The 14,599-nt window shown below is 56.7% G+C and overlaps 2 protein-coding genes across 2 annotated transcripts in view; both read right to left on the bottom strand.

Moving 5' to 3' along the window:
- The window catches only part of LOC146586845 (GTPase IMAP family member 8-like), an 11,142-nt gene extending 9,272 nt beyond the window's left edge, over positions 1–1,870 (bottom strand). Inside the window, exons 1-2 of the mRNA XM_085320605.1 lie at positions 1,600–1,870; positions 58–954 (exon numbers count right to left, since the gene is read on the bottom strand). Of these exons, the coding sequence (XP_085176731.1) occupies positions 58–954; positions 1,600–1,699 (997 nt within the window). The 5' untranslated portion in view covers positions 1,700–1,870. The remainder of the gene's footprint in view (positions 1–57; positions 955–1,599) is intronic.
- A 5,668-nt stretch (positions 1,871–7,538) lies between these two features.
- Positions 7,539–12,872, bottom strand: LOC146586844 (GTPase IMAP family member 5-like). Its single transcript, XM_085320596.1, has 3 exons — positions 12,668–12,872; positions 10,618–11,244; positions 7,539–9,380 (listed from the first exon to the last, which is right to left on the bottom strand). Exons 2-3 carry the CDS (start codon positions 11,144–11,146, stop codon positions 8,644–8,646), a joined length of 1,266 nt encoding a protein of 421 aa, XP_085176722.1. The 5' UTR covers positions 11,147–11,244; positions 12,668–12,872; the 3' UTR covers positions 7,539–8,643.
- Positions 12,873–14,599: the final 1,727 nt, after the last annotated feature.

The raw sequence follows: 14,599 nt of genomic DNA, 5'->3' as shown, positions 1-14,599 counted from the left end.
TGATTCTATGAATTGCCAGGGAAAAAGTAAGACAATATAAACTCATGCAGTGCTAACCGAAGAAGTGAGTATACAGTGATACAACCTCCCCACTCACCCACCGAAACACCCGAYGTAGAAAACGTGCCATCCACATAATCGCTGTAAATATGCAATGACAAACTGTGCATAAAATGCTGTAYGCTGGTCTTGCCACCTTGCACACCACGCAACGGCAACATGCTCTCCGTTGGTCTTTCYGGAGCTGTTCTTCCACTTTCCTTCCAAAGACACTGCATTTTTCTTCAAAATCTCTCTCCTTCCCTCTGAGGACCAACATGGCCTTGGAATAGAGTGCACTTGTGTAATAGGAATTTTTATTCCTCTTCACCACCGTCTGAGTGAGCTCTAGCAGGTCTCTGACCTGGGCATCCTGCTCTGCTCCAGTTGCCCTGTTGTTAAAAGCACAGTACTGGCCCCTGCAGGATTGAATCAGTTTCTGGAGAGCTGTGTTGTCAGTGCCCATCACATAGTCATGTAAGGAGCTGGTGCCCAAGTCTTCCTTCCGGGTGAAGAGGACGATCGTGTGCTTCATGACGTCCTGCCCAAAGATGAGGCAGACTTTTGCTACAGCAACCTTATCCTCCTCTGTGTATCGGCCCAGCTGGGTCACCAGCACCAGCACATGGGGACCTGGTGCAGACAGCAGCAGGCAGCGTGCAATCTCTTGGTAGGACTCCGTGCTGTACCTCTCTGTGTCAAAAATGGCAGGCGTGTCGGTGACCACGATCCTCTTGCCCTGCCAGATGGTGCTCGCGCTTGTGCACCTCTGTGTCACTGCCCGCACCGCCAGCTGCGACTCAAATGCTCTCCTCCTGAGGATAGTGTTTCCTGTCGCGCTTCTCCCACTTCCAGTTTTACCAACGAGCACCAGTCTCAGCTCTGCCTCCTCCGCTCGCTTGTCTTTGTACAAACCTATGCAGAGCAGAAGTTGTAAAGATACCTCAGACAAAGCAGAGACAAAAGAAGCACCAGAGATTCTGCTCTGGCCATTGCAAAACAGCGGGGGCATGGGGCAGGGGTGGCAGGTGGGTGCCCCTGTGCTGGGGATGCTGTCGCGAGCATGTGCTGTCCTGAGGGGCAGGGCTCAGAGGTGTCCCACCAGCAACCTAGAACTGAGAGCAATGCGCAACGCCARTTCCCAGGGCTAGTTTGCTGCAGCCCCTAAGCCGAGGCCAGGCGGCAGGCTGCATTGCTGCTCGTCTCCAAACAGCCTCACACCCAAATGGAGAGGTCTTGCACCTAAGCCCTGCAAGTASCTTGAGGCTGCAGATCTCTGCAGAGACACAGAGACCGGATTCCCATCAACTCTGTGCAGCCCCTGTGAGCTAGAAAGCAAAATAAACTGTCACTAGACTTTTTCCTCAGTCAGTGCAGGGACAGTTACCTCCACAGGTGATTTAGAGTCCTGGGGGGCTGTACACAAAAATCCCACTGATCAAGAAATTGTCCAGCAAACCCTGGGGCCTCTGGCATTTCCTTTGGTCATGCAAGGAAATAGGACCTCCCAGCTGTGAGAGGATTATAGCAAAAGACAGTAACTTGCACTTGTTCCCTTACCGTGCCACGCCTCTTCATCCTGTTGCGGGAGGTTTTGGGTCATGTTTTGCTGGACTGCCTGTGGAAAAGGGTGGTGCTGGAGATTCATTACAGATTGCATARGCAGAACAACTCTAAACACACATGCAGGCCAAGAGATTTCCTTCCAGGCTTTAGTATCTCTCCACTCTGCTTAAATTGTTCAGGACACYTGTCTTCGTGTAACAGTGGAAAGAGCAATGGCTTTTAGCGTGATGCTGAGCTCCCAGTGCTGAAGGCAGTCTGTCCCTGTTAAAGGAGGAGGGAAAAGAGTGCTTGTCCCTGGGGACTGTGGGTGCTGGTGACATGGGAGCACAAGAAGAGCCCTGCGGGCCAYAGTAGTGGCTCAGACCTGGCAGAGAGGGGGACATGGAGAGACGAATGGTCCAATGGGAGCAACCAGTGAGAGAAAATGACAGTGCAGTTGCAGGATCCATATTGGTAAAAAGGAAAGTCTGAGAGGCAGAAGATAAAGTCTGCATTAGAAATGAAACTTTCTCTTTGAAATAATTTCTTTTTTCTCTGTCTGGTTTGCAGATAAGCTTATCAGGACATGCAGGGCTGGGAGCAGTAGCATTGTCTGAAGTGTTCGCAGCTTCCTGGAGGAGTATGAAGAGCTGGGACAACTGAGGACAAATTCAGGGACATATATGGAGCTCTGTCTAGGGGTGGATGATGGGCTGTTTGAGAGCATATGAATAAGGATTAAGGGGAAGACTAGCATGAGTGCAGTCATAGATATGCAGTCATAGAATGGTAAGGTTGGAAGGGACCTCCGGAGATCATCTAGTCCAACCCTCAGCATAGCCCATACAGGGATCGAACCCACGACCTTGGCACTAGCAGCACCACACTCTAACCAACTGAACTAAACCAGTCCTTGGTCGAGCAATACTGTCGTGGGTGTTTGCTACAGGCTAGCTGATAAGGAAGAAGTACATGAAACCTTATACAGACAGCTGGAAGTAACCTCATGATCACAGGCCCTAGTTCTCATGAGAGACTTTAATCACCCCAGTATCTGTTGGAGTGACAAGGCAGCAAGGCACATGCAATCCAGGAAGATCCTGGAGAACGTTAATTATAACTTTCTGATACCGGAGACAATAAAGAGAGGTGCGGTGCTGGACTTTGTACTTAAAAACAAGAGAGGCTGGTTGGAGATGTGAAGATTGGGGCACAGCCTTGGCTGCAGCGAGCGTAAGATAGGTGGTGGAGTTCACGATCCCGTGAGGAAGATGAAGCAGGCTGAAAATAAGATCACAACTCTAGACTTCAGGAGAAAAAAATTTGGCCTCTTCAGGGACCTACTTGGAAGAATCYTATGGGATAGAGCCTTAGAAGGAATTGGGGTCCAAGAGAGCTGACTGATATTTAAGGTTCACCTYCTCCAAGCTCAAGAATGGTACATCCCAATGAGCAAGAAGTTGAGCAAAGGGGGCAGCAGACCTGCATGGACGAACAAGGAGCTCCTGGCAAAACTCRAACAGAAGAAGGAAGCACACARAAGGTGGAAGCAGGGACAGACCACTTGGGAGGAATATAGGGGCATCATCCGAGTGTGTAGGGATGGGACTARGAAGGCCAAGGCTCATTTGGAGTTAAATCTGGCGAGAGATGTCAAGGACAGCAAGAAGAGCTTCTTTAAATACATCAGTRACAAAAGGAAGACTAGGAAGCATGTGCCCTGCTGCTGAATGCGGTGGGGACCCTGGTGACAGGGGATACAGAGAAGGTAGTTACTGAATGCCTTCCTTGCTTCAGTCTTTACTGCTAAGGGCAGCCCTCAGGAATCCCAGAGCCTGGAAACAAAAGAGAAAGTTTGGAGAAAGTCTGGAGAAAGTCTGGAAGACTTTCCCTTGGTTGAGGAGGATCAGATTAGGGATCACTTAGGCAAACTTGACACCCACAAATCCAGGGGCGCTGATGGGATGCACCCACGGGTACTGAGGGAGCTGGCAGATGTTGTTGCCAGGCCGCTCTCCATCATCTTTGAAAGGTCATGGAGAACTGGAGAGGTGCCCGAGGACTGGAAGAAAGCCAGTGTCACTGCAGTCTTCAAAAAGGGAAAGTAGGAGGACCCAGAGAACTACAGGCCCGTCAGCTTCACCTCCATCTCTGGAAAGGTGATGGATGATACCATTTCCAAGCACATGAAAGACAAGAAGGTGATCAGGAGTAGCCAGCGTGGATTCACCAAGGAGAAATCCTGCTTAACCAACCTGATAGCCTTCTATGATGGAMTGACTGGCTGAGTAGAGGAGGGCAGAGCAGTGGACGTTGTGTACCTTGACTTCAGCAAGGCCTTTGACACTGTCTCCCATAACATCCTCCTAGAGAAGCTCAGGAAGCGTGGGTTAGATGAGTGGACAGTGAGGTGGATTGCGACCTGTCTGAAAGGCAGAGCTCAGAGGGTCGTCATCAGTGACGTAGAGTCTAGTTGGAGGCCTTTAGCCAGTGACGTCCCCCAGGGCTCAGTACTGGGTCCCATCCTGTTCAACTTCTTCGTCAACGACCTGGATGAGGGGACAGAGTGCCTCCTCAGCAAGTTTGCTGCTGATAGCAAGCTGGGAGGAGTGGCTGACACACCTGAGGGCTGTGCTGCCATTCAGAGGGACCTGGCCAGGCTGGAGAGCTGGGCAGAGAGCAACCTCCTGAGGTTCAACAGGGGCAAGTGCAGAGTCCTGCACCTAGGGAGAAATAACCCCAGACACCAGTACAAGCTGGGGGCTGACCTGCTGGAGAGCAGCTCTGCAGAGAAGGACCTGGGAGTGCTGGTGTACGACAGGTTGAGCATGAGCCAGCAATGTGCCCTTGTGGCCARGAAGGCCAATGGTCTCCTGGGGTGCATTGGGAAGAGTGTTGCCATCAGGTGGAGGGAGGTGATCCTGCCCCTCTCCTCAGCCCGGGGGAGGCCTCATCTCGAGTCCTGTGTCCAGTTCTGGGCTCCCCAGTAAAACAGAGACATCAAGCTACTAGAGCAAGTCCAGCAAAAGGGCAGTAAGATGGTGAAGGGACTGGAGTAGCTCCCCTAYGAGCAGAGGCTGAGAGAGAGCTGGGACTGGGCAGCCTGGAGAAGAGAAGACCGAGCAGGGATCTTATCAATGCGTATAAGTACCCGAAGGGAGGGTGTCAAGGGGMYGGGGCCGGACTGTTCTCAGTGGTGCCCAGTGACAGGATAAGAAGCAATGGGCACAAACTGAGATACRGGAAGCTCTGTGTGAACGTAAGGAAGATCTTCTTTACTGTGAGGGTGACAGAGCACTGGCACAGGTTGCCCAGAGTGGTTATGGAGTCTGCGTCCGTGGAGTTATTCATAGTCTTCCAGACAGGGTCCTGTGSAACATGCTCTAGGTGACCCCGCTGTGTGACCCAACGGGGAGGGGGTTGGCAGGAGCTGGCCCTAGCTAGCTCTGAGAGGCTGGCAGGTCCCAGTCCCTTGTTAGGAGCYGTGTCCACTTACGGACTAGGAAATTCAGTGGTGCTGGTGGGCACCTGGTGCCGGAGGGACCACGACRGTCCTTGGCATGGCTTTGGCTGTAGCTTGTGGGCATGCTCCCAGGCAGTGTTGGGCTTCACGTGAGAGCTCTGTTCCCAGCACTGCTCCCACCGCAGATACACAGCAGTCATTGCCCTGTTTTCTCAATAAGCAATGGCTGTTTGATTTCAGCCCTTGGAGTGCAAGATGGTCTAGGCTTAACAAGAACATGGCTTTTGTGGGACCCTTTCCTCCATGGGGACAGGAGAGCTCAGCCAAGGAGGTGGGCAGTGCAGAGAGCTCAGCAGCACCAGCTGTGGAAAAGGGATGACCAAGCAAAGAGAGCCAAAGGGCAGGGGGCTCTGGGGCAGCAAAGCAGTGGGGTGTCAGCAAGGATCTTCCTTGCCCCACTCCCAGCTCCCTGGACAGACATGCCACATCCCTGTCCTGCCCAGGCACCGGCTGCTTGCAGTACTGCTCTGCAAGCGGGGAGCAGCGTGATGCCTCTGAGCACTGCTGTCTGCAGTTCCCCGGGCTCTGGAGTGAAACGAGTTCCTGAAAGGGTTACAGATCAGCACAGCTTTCATCTAACAGTTTCCAGGAGGACATCCTAAAGCTCTTCACAGCTGTGCTCATTGGCTTTTTTTCTGGAGGCTTCAGGAGGATCCACAGCTGTCTTTTTGCTGAGTTTCCTCCTAGGAAGCCAAGAGCTTCTCAGGAAAATGCCCAGCCCCACAGCCTGCCTTACACAATGTCCACACATCTGCAAAGAAGTGAAAAAAAGYGTCACGTACCTGTATGTCCAGGCACTGTAGAGCACCCTGTTTCAGAGGGGGAGAGCAAGGTCTCCTGGCAGCCCTGCTGAGCTCCCAGGCGGGTGCTGGGCATGGCCAGTCCGGGAGCGGGGCGTCACTGGGCAGAAACGGCTCCAGTCCCCGCGCTGCTTTCGGTTTAGCTCTGCAGGAAGTGGAACTGGAACGAGCCGCAGCTGTGGGAGGAAGGACACCGAAGGGAGGCGCAGGGCTGTGCAGCAGGGCACGTGCTGGCAGGGCAAGGACCCGGCTGCGGCAGTCCCAGGGTGGTTTGTGGATGAGATGCTCTCAGGCGGGAGCAGCCCCAGGACCACCAGGGCTGCGGCTGCTGTYGCCAGAGCCCGCAGGAAACCACGTCAGGGCTAGCAGCCGCCGCTGCGACCCAGGAAGACCCAGCCACGCGTGCTGCCCGGCCACCGCCGCGTTCGGTGCCTCGGGGTGGCCCCGGCTCCTCGTCTCTGCGCTCCTCCCCTTTGCACGGGGAGTTTCCAGCCCCTCGGCGCAGGCATCGCGTTGCAGCGCTGGGACAGGCTGGCTCGGGGCGGGCTGCGCCCCTGGGGCCCCTCAGCYGCTCTGAGAGCTGCCCCCAAAGGTGTCCTCCTGGACCGTCCCTGTGCCCGCGGCCCCCTGCGGCGCCGGGAGCGAGGGCTGGGCGCCCGGGCAGGCGGGCTGCAAGGTGGTGCTCGCAGCATCACCCGGGAACTCGTCCCCGGTGCGAGGCTGGGCGAGATCCCGCTGGCGCGTGTYCCCCCCCCCTTACGCCTCCTCTTCGCTGGGGTCCATCTCCTCCCCCCCAGCCTCTTCTCCGTGGCCACTGCTCCCCCCAGCGCACGCAGCGGCTGGGGGCACGCGGGGCTGGCTGTCCCCCCCCGCCGCGCTCCGTGCAGCCCTCGGCCACACGCCCCGACGCCGGACCGGCCGGCGGAGCGCTGCCGGCGTGGACACCCCGCTGAGGAGCGCTGGCACGCGTTGGGGCTCTGCGGGGACGCGGGCTCTGCTCTCTCGGCCCAGCGTCCCTCACCCTGGCCACGGCTCTGGAGCAGGGTGACCTCGGCCCGGGCAGTCCCCGCTCGGGGCTGGACCCTCTGCGTGCTCTCGGGAAGCCGCTTGGCTCCATCACGGACATGCGCCCATTTTACGAGACCAGCTGTTAGAAGGTGACCCCCCCCCSGGTCAGAGCGGGCAGATGATGGGGACGACCGCTGCAGGCACAAACCGCGCGGGGCCCGGGAGGGCTCGGTGCCCGCTCCCGGCAGCCTGCGCTGTCGTCTGCAGCGCCCTGGGCTCGGCAGACACCAGAGAAGCCTGCTTACGTCGCCTCACCTTGCCTGATACGTCCTGTTGTCCACGCTGCTGAGTGAGCTCTCAGCCAGCGTCTCCATCCCGGCCTGCGGCACGAGTTCTGGCACGGCTCGGTGGGAGGGAGCTGGGGATGCTGAGGACCGGGGGCTAAACCTGCAAGTCTCGTCATGAGGCCTCGCATTTGGGGACCAGCAGCATGCTGTTGAACACACCTATTGCACTCACTGTGCTCCTGGGGAGGTGGAGAGCTTTGGAGGTATAAACTGATTTTTTAAAGCAGCTAAAAGGTGAACGGGTGATCTGAACAGAAACGAGGTGGCCAGAGGTGGTTCACAAACCAGGATATTTGACATCTTACACAAGCCAGCTGCAAAGCGCTTTAGCAGAAGTAAGGTGAGCATGTCAGAGGTGCATTTCCAGCGGAGGCGGGTCTGGTGGGCGTGCAGGATTTTCCAAGCATAGTGATGGCATCACACATCTTTACAGCAATAGACATATTATCCAAATGAGCCTGGGCCGTGCATCTAAAAGACAAAATGTGTTCTGAAATAGCCAGGACTTTTAAAACCGGTTTTAGCAGAGGACCCACCCCAGAAATTACAGACCAACTGGAGAAAGGATTTTTTAAATCAGCCTTTGATAAAATTGTTAAAACAGCATACTGTTCACTTCGCTACTAATAACATAACAAAAGCTTCCTTCGCAGGGCATTTTAACAGGATGCTCAAGTCCAGGATGAGGAGGCACTTTGCAGTACGCAGTTCCTTTTGCTGCATGGCCATCGCACTGGAGCTTACGGGGAGCTGTAAGCACAGCTCCCGCAGACCGTCTGTGCCAGACCCTTCAGACTCACTCTGCAAGGGGTGGAAAGTGTTTACGARGGACCGGTCTAAAGAGAAGGAAACTGCACCCCTGCGCAGGGCGGGAGACCGTGAGAGGGTGCCCAGGAGAGGAGCGATCTGAGAAATCTCTGCATGGTGATGCTACCAGCACAAACTTTTCAACTTCATAGGTTACGTTATCACCGTTGTGGCCCTGTGCGCGGGTGGTGAGCGAACCCAGGAAAGCCCCCGCAGTTCAAGTTTGCCCGTGGCTGCTGTGCGAGGGATGCAGACAGCGAGAACCCGCGAGCAGAAACGCGTTGTGTGGGCTCCGGCTGCYGCTGTTAACAGGATTGTGCAGGGGGCATTTGGCTGTGATGGAGAGGAACGAGGGGAAACGCGTGCTGCCCGGCCGCACGTGAAGGTGGCCCCACGGCAGCTCCCCTGGCGCCCCGGCCCCAGCCCTGCTCCTGCCTCATGCAGACGGGAAGATCGTGGACTGCTGTTCGCATCAGGATCAGGTCTGCCTCACAAGCTGTATGGGGGTGCTGCTCCTGTGAACCTGCTCAGGGTGATGGGAAGTTCCTTACTTCGTTGTAAGCCCAGTGGGAATTCAAATACATGCTTTGCAACAGAAAATATACTCCCATGTTGATTGCGTAGGCATTTCCTCACTTTGATGTGGCTTCTGCAATGTGTTTACAGCCTGTCCACATCCTGGGGATGCCTCTGCTCTACAGGCCCTGTGCCTGTGCGCCTGGCCCTCCTCACCACGCGCTGTTGCCAGAGCCATTTCCAGCACCTCGTCGGCCTGGGCATCCCGTTCTGGCCCTGTTTCGTTGTTGTTCACAGCACAGTATCGCTGCCTGCATGCCTTAGTCAATCTCTGGAGAGCACTGTTTTTGGYACCCGTGACGTACTTTTGCAGGGAGCCATCCCCCAAGTCTTCCTTCCGGGTGAACAGGACCATCATGTGCTTCATGGCCTCCCTCCCAAAAAGCTCCTGCACCTCCTTCTCTGCCTTCTGGTCCTCCTCTGTGTACCGGCCCAGCTGGGTYACCAGCACCAGGACGCAGGGGTGCTGGAAGAACTCGAGGCAACGCCTTTTCTCCTCAGCCARCTGCTCACCCTGAAGCAACTTGTCAAAAATGGCTGGGGTGTCCTGGACCACCACCCGCTTGCCTCGCCACATCCTGCTCGCCTGGGCACAGGTCATTGTCACGGGCTGGGCCATCAGGCAGGACCTGAAGGCCACCCGCCCCAGGAGGGTGTTCCCGGTGGCACTTCGCCCCACTCCGCTCTTCCCCACCAGGATGATGCGCAGCTCCTCCGGCTCCCTGCTGCTGGAGCCTGTGGGAAACAAGTCAGAGACCGTGAGCGCACCCGATTCTCTATCTGGTGTCCTGTCCTGGGTTCCCGTAGACTTGTTCTGCAGGCACTGAGCTATCCYCTCTCAGGATGGGAGCCGTGCAAACCCTCTGTGTGAGGCAAGGGCCAAGCGACCCTCTGCAGGGTCTGCACCTGCCCCAGGGCCATGGATTCCCATCAGCTTGGGTCATTTTCGCAATCAGCAAATAAACAGGGAAGCAGAAAGGGGAATCTGTATCTGTAGCAATAAAGAAACAGAAAATAAACTGCTAGAAATAAACCTATCTGGCCATGAGTTAATGAGAAGATGGATTGCAACATCCTGACAAGATTCAGCTTGACACTGATGCAAAGAGGACATGGAGGTTCATTTTTATCCCCTTCATCTTATGACATTTGCCAGAGCTGTGGTTCAGTAAAAGCATATTCTCCCTCCCTCTTGATGCCCTCTTGATGGCCACATCCACCAAAATCCTGCTGACCTCCTTTATAGCGCAGCCACAGAATTTCACCTGTGGTTCCTAGAGCAAGCTAGATATCTGCAGAAAAGCTCGTTGTGTTTTCAGTTAAGAGAGTCAACCATGATTTAGTATTTGAAGTCCTAGAGTCTCCACCTCCTCTATGGGGTGCCCACTCCAGAAATGATGCCCTGTAGCTGAGGGAAAGGGATCTCAAATGCACTGTGCTAGGGGGTAGGTGCAGAGGACTGTGAGCCAGACAGTCAGGGGGTTCTGCACTCTCCTCCCTTCTGTGTGAGCTCTGTCCTTACCCTGGAGCAGCCCAGGTCCCCTCTTCATCTGATTAATGAAGAACAGTCTGCACATACGGAAAGCAAAAACTTCCACTCGGCCATGACACTGTATAGGAAGGAGTTGGACTCTAACACCAGCTGTCTTTAGCATCCATCTACAACGGGATGACGAACACTAGAATACTTTAATCCTAATTCTGAGAGTATGCTGCAGTGTTACAGCAGGGCCAGCCTCACCCCTTCATGCACAGAAACCACATGCTGTTGGAAGAGCCAAGTCCTGACCCCATGCAGGTGCTGTGGAGCACTGGACATGATGATGGCCCCTCCTTATCTCCTATCTATGGCAGTGAGATGCATGCAGAACCTTGTGTCACCAGGATTGGAGCATGTAGAACATCAGATCAAGCTCTGGTGTCTCTTGGATCCCAGTTCCACATCAATACATGTTATTAAGCATAAACTCACCTTGACCTGCGGACACATTATCTTGCAGGTTGTCTTTCTTTTTTGTCAGTTGTGTTTTATTGTACTTTTCTTCTGTGTTCCCTTCCTGCTCTTCAGTGTTGTCTCTTTGGTCTTCAYGTGGTTCTTCAGGATTTTCACTTCTGACCTGTTCCCATTCTGGGTTTTCCACCTTCCACATCTTTGGTTTAGTTAGCTGTTCTCCTTCTTGGTCCTTGCAAAGACTTGGCCTGTCTTTCTCCCTGCCCTCCTCTTCATAGCTACATTTCCTCAGCCGTTGAAGTGTGTCCTGGTTAGCATGYGTGTAGGTGTATGAGACACTGTGCTGCACTGGACTGTCCTTCCCCACTGCCTGAGGGGATCCCTTTGGATCTCTAACTGGCCTGTCTGGCTCTGTCTCACGTATGGGGGTGTTGGAAGAACAAAAGTTGTCCCCAGAAGCTTGAATCAGCCTCTGCTGCTCTTCATTACTTGCATCAGGCATTTGGTTTGGCAGGTTACCCTTCACCTCTTCCTTTTGGCTGGATGTCATAGTCTCAGCTCTCAAAGTCACCTGATCCGGCCTCGCTCCTTCTTGGTCTCCCAAAGTGGAGAAGCACAGCTGAGTCTCAGATACTGGACAGYGGGAATCTGGGGAGGAGAGTACCATGCAGTGACTGATTTCACAGGAAACGTCTTTACCAAGGTTCTTGGTGTCAAACTCCAGGCACAAGGTCAGCCATGGTATTCCTTCTCCCCATCTCCTCTCTCCTTTTTGGCATGTCCCAGAGGTTGCCTTGCTCCCATTTGGGCTCAGATCCATTCTTTCTGCTGTCTTCCCACTGTTGCTTTGTCTCRTACTTTGCAGCAACAGCTCCTAATTGACACCCTCAGTCCCATCTTGATGAGTCTCCCAAGCTCCTGCCCTCAAACCTCTTCCATCATCCACCAACCCGATGCAAGAAAGGACTTGGGCCTTCTTGGGGGGTCTTGGGAATGGGCTGGGGCCAATGACTGTGGCTTTCAGCCTATGGTCAGCTGCTGCCCCRCTGCAGGGGGGGCTGGGACCCCATGAGGTGCCTTATGTTTGCAGAGGTCCCCGGAAGACGAGACCTAAGACCCTGCCTGCTTTCACAGCAACCCTTGTTGCAGCAGGGATGAGCAGCTCCACATCCAGCTCAGGCAGCTCAGTCCCTGCCACTGTGCCCTGGCACTGGAGAGCCAAGTCAAGCTTTGACTGGCACAGCAGGGTCCGAGGCAAAATTSCCTGTGACCGGATGACTTCTGCAAACCTCTTTTCCACAGAAAAGAAGGGAATGCACTGAAAGAGGAACACTGTGCCGAGTGGCACAGAGGAGGAGGCAAAGCTGTGGCTGCCCCACCGAGCAGTCTTGGAGCTGCATGTGACCCAGCCACGTATGCACTGCTGCATTTCCAGAGCTGACCGCCCAGACCCAGTACCTGCCCCAGTGCCTACACTGCTGCCCATGGTACCCACCTGGTCCCTGGTTACCTACCTGGCCCCGCCACCCCCGATGCCCACCTGGCCCCAGTACCTGCCTTGCTGACTACCCAGCCCCAGTACCCGCTCCAGTTCCTGCCCTAGTCCCACTGCTCCTGGTACCTGCCAAACCCATGGCCCCTGCCTGGCCCCTAGCACCTGCCTGGCCCTGGTACCTGATCCGGTATCTGCCCTCAGTAAACACCCAGCCCTGGTCTCACTGCCCCCAGTACCTGCCGGTCCCCGGTACTCGCCTGGTCCCCAGCTGGCCCCACGGCCCCTGGTCCCCGCTGGCCCCGGTACCGCCTAGCCCTGCTACCGCCCAGCCCTGGTACCGCCCTGGTCTCACCGCCCCAGTACCTGCCGGCCCCCGGTACTCGCCTGGTCCCCAGCTTGCCCCACAGCTGCTGGTCCCCGCTGGCCCTGGTACCGCCTAGCCCTGGTACCGCCCAGCCCTGGTACCACCCCGGTCTCACCGCCCCGGTACCTGCCGGTCCCCGGTACTCGCCTGGTCCCCAGCTCGCCCCACAGCCGCTGGTCCCCGCTGGCCCCGGTACCGCCCGGCCCCGGTACCTGCCGGTCCCCGCACTCGCCTGGCCGCCGGTACCCGTCCTGTGTCCCGCACCCGGCTGGCCTCGGCGCCGCCGTTAGCCGCCCGGCCCCCAGTCCCCGCCCGGTGCCGGTGCCGGTGCCGGTGCCGGTCCGTGCCTGGCACCGCTTCCCCACCCTGTGCTGCCGCGGACCCCGCCGGCACCAGTTCGCCCGCCGCCGCCCTGCCCCGTGGGACGGGAGCGCGGGCGGCGGGGGCGGGGGCGGGCGCGGGGCGAGGGGCGGGGCCCCAGCGAGGGGCGGGGCCCCAGCGAGGGGCGGGGCCCCAGCGAGGGGCGGGGCCCCAGCGAGGGGCGGGGCCCCAGCGAGCGGAGCCGCGACACCCGCTGTCGGCGCGGGGAACGGCAGGGGCGGCCCGCGGCAGCGGCAGCGGCAGCGGCAGCGGAGGAGCCCGGGGGCTCGGGAGCCGGGATGCGGGGACACCAGGACCTGGGGCTCTGGGTCCCCAGGAGCCAGGAGAGCCAGGACTCAGGGGCCGGGAACGCGGGAACCTGGGAGCTCTGGAGAYGGGGAACGCGGGGACCCGGGAGCAAAGAGATCCTGAGGATCGAGGAACTCCAGAGACTCAAGGTCTCAGAGAACCAGAGACCCCAGGGATGCCGGGGACTCCAAGGGGCCCCAGGGCGTGGGCTGCRCCGCACGCATGCAGGACCTGAAGTGTCCATGTCAGCTGAGTGGGTCTGGCACGCAGCTGCGATGCTGGGTCAGGTGCAAAGGATGTGGTCCCTGGCTGCGTGTCCCCTCTCCCTACCTTCCTCACATCCCATGGGACCAGAGTGGTTTTTAGGTAGGGTGCAGGGATCAGCTGACACTGCTCCCCTCCCTCCCCCCATGCCTCACTTGGATGGCCCTGGTACAGAAAGCGCAGTTATTCCAATGTTTTTTTGTTGTTTAAATCCAGAGGCCACGTCTAGTGGGGTTGCTCTAGGCTGGTTTCRTGCTCAGTCCTGACATGGGATTGTCAGAAATGCTCCAGCTCTTGCACTGCTCAGGGTTCGCAGAGAGGCAGGAGTTTGCCTCATGYGCATACAGCGAGCCTGAAAATTCCTGGCCTCTCTGTGTTGCCCTTTACATCCTAGAGACACGTTCATTAACTGATCAGCTAAGTAACTACTGACGAGCTGGAAGAAAAGAAAATGCTGGAAGGCAKGCAGGCTGGTGCCCTGGGCCGTGGGGTGGAGGTGCCAGCGCAGCCGATGCCCCGTTGGGTCTGTGCTCCATGCGCTCCCCCGAAGCGGCAGCTCCCGCCTCTGGGAATGGAGCTGCGGTGCCGTCTGCCCTGCCCGGAGCAGTGGGGAGCCAGGAGGAAAAGCTCTTGATGCATGTTGGCAGCAGTCTGAGGCAAAACTGGTTTCCTCCATCCCTCTTCTCTTACTTCAAGAGAGTGTCACGAGTGACCCTAAAGGCTTCTCCTCTCTGAAGCCTGGTGGTTGACAAACCACCACAAGACCCTTCAGCTGTRGGCTACCGAGAGAAAGATGTTAAATAAAAGGCTTGAGAACAAACCTCCCGCTGTGCCTGAGAGGTCTTTGCCTTCCTCCTGCTCCTGCATCATTCACTGGCTGCCCAGCTGAAAACAGCCTGGTCCCCTGGAGGCCCAGCAAAGTCTCTCCATGTCTATCACTTCTGAGGCTCAGCAGTGGGTCCAGGCCCCTCAGCAGGTGAGTTCTGCTCCTCCCGGGTCCCCCAGCATGTGCGGGCACTACAGACCCAGCACGTGCATAGCTGCACATAGGTGTGAGGGCTGCTCTTTGCAAACAAGCTGTCAGGTCACTGGGAGATGCTGGCTGCACACATGGAACGGGAGCTCAGGGCAGGCCCTGAAGAGCACGGTGGTGTGGGGAGCACGGGGGACACTTCTGCTCCCCCATCCCTCTGGAGATCAAGACCCTGTCT

Source organism: Rhea americana, unplaced genomic scaffold (genome assembly GCF_003343005.1).
Source record: "Rhea americana isolate MKP2758 unplaced genomic scaffold, rheAme1 scaffold_643, whole genome shotgun sequence".
NCBI classification, from domain to species: domain Eukaryota; kingdom Metazoa; phylum Chordata; class Aves; order Rheiformes; family Rheidae; genus Rhea; species Rhea americana.
The sequence above is the reverse complement of the archived record's forward strand: the minus strand, read 5'-3'. Positions and strand labels throughout refer to the sequence as shown.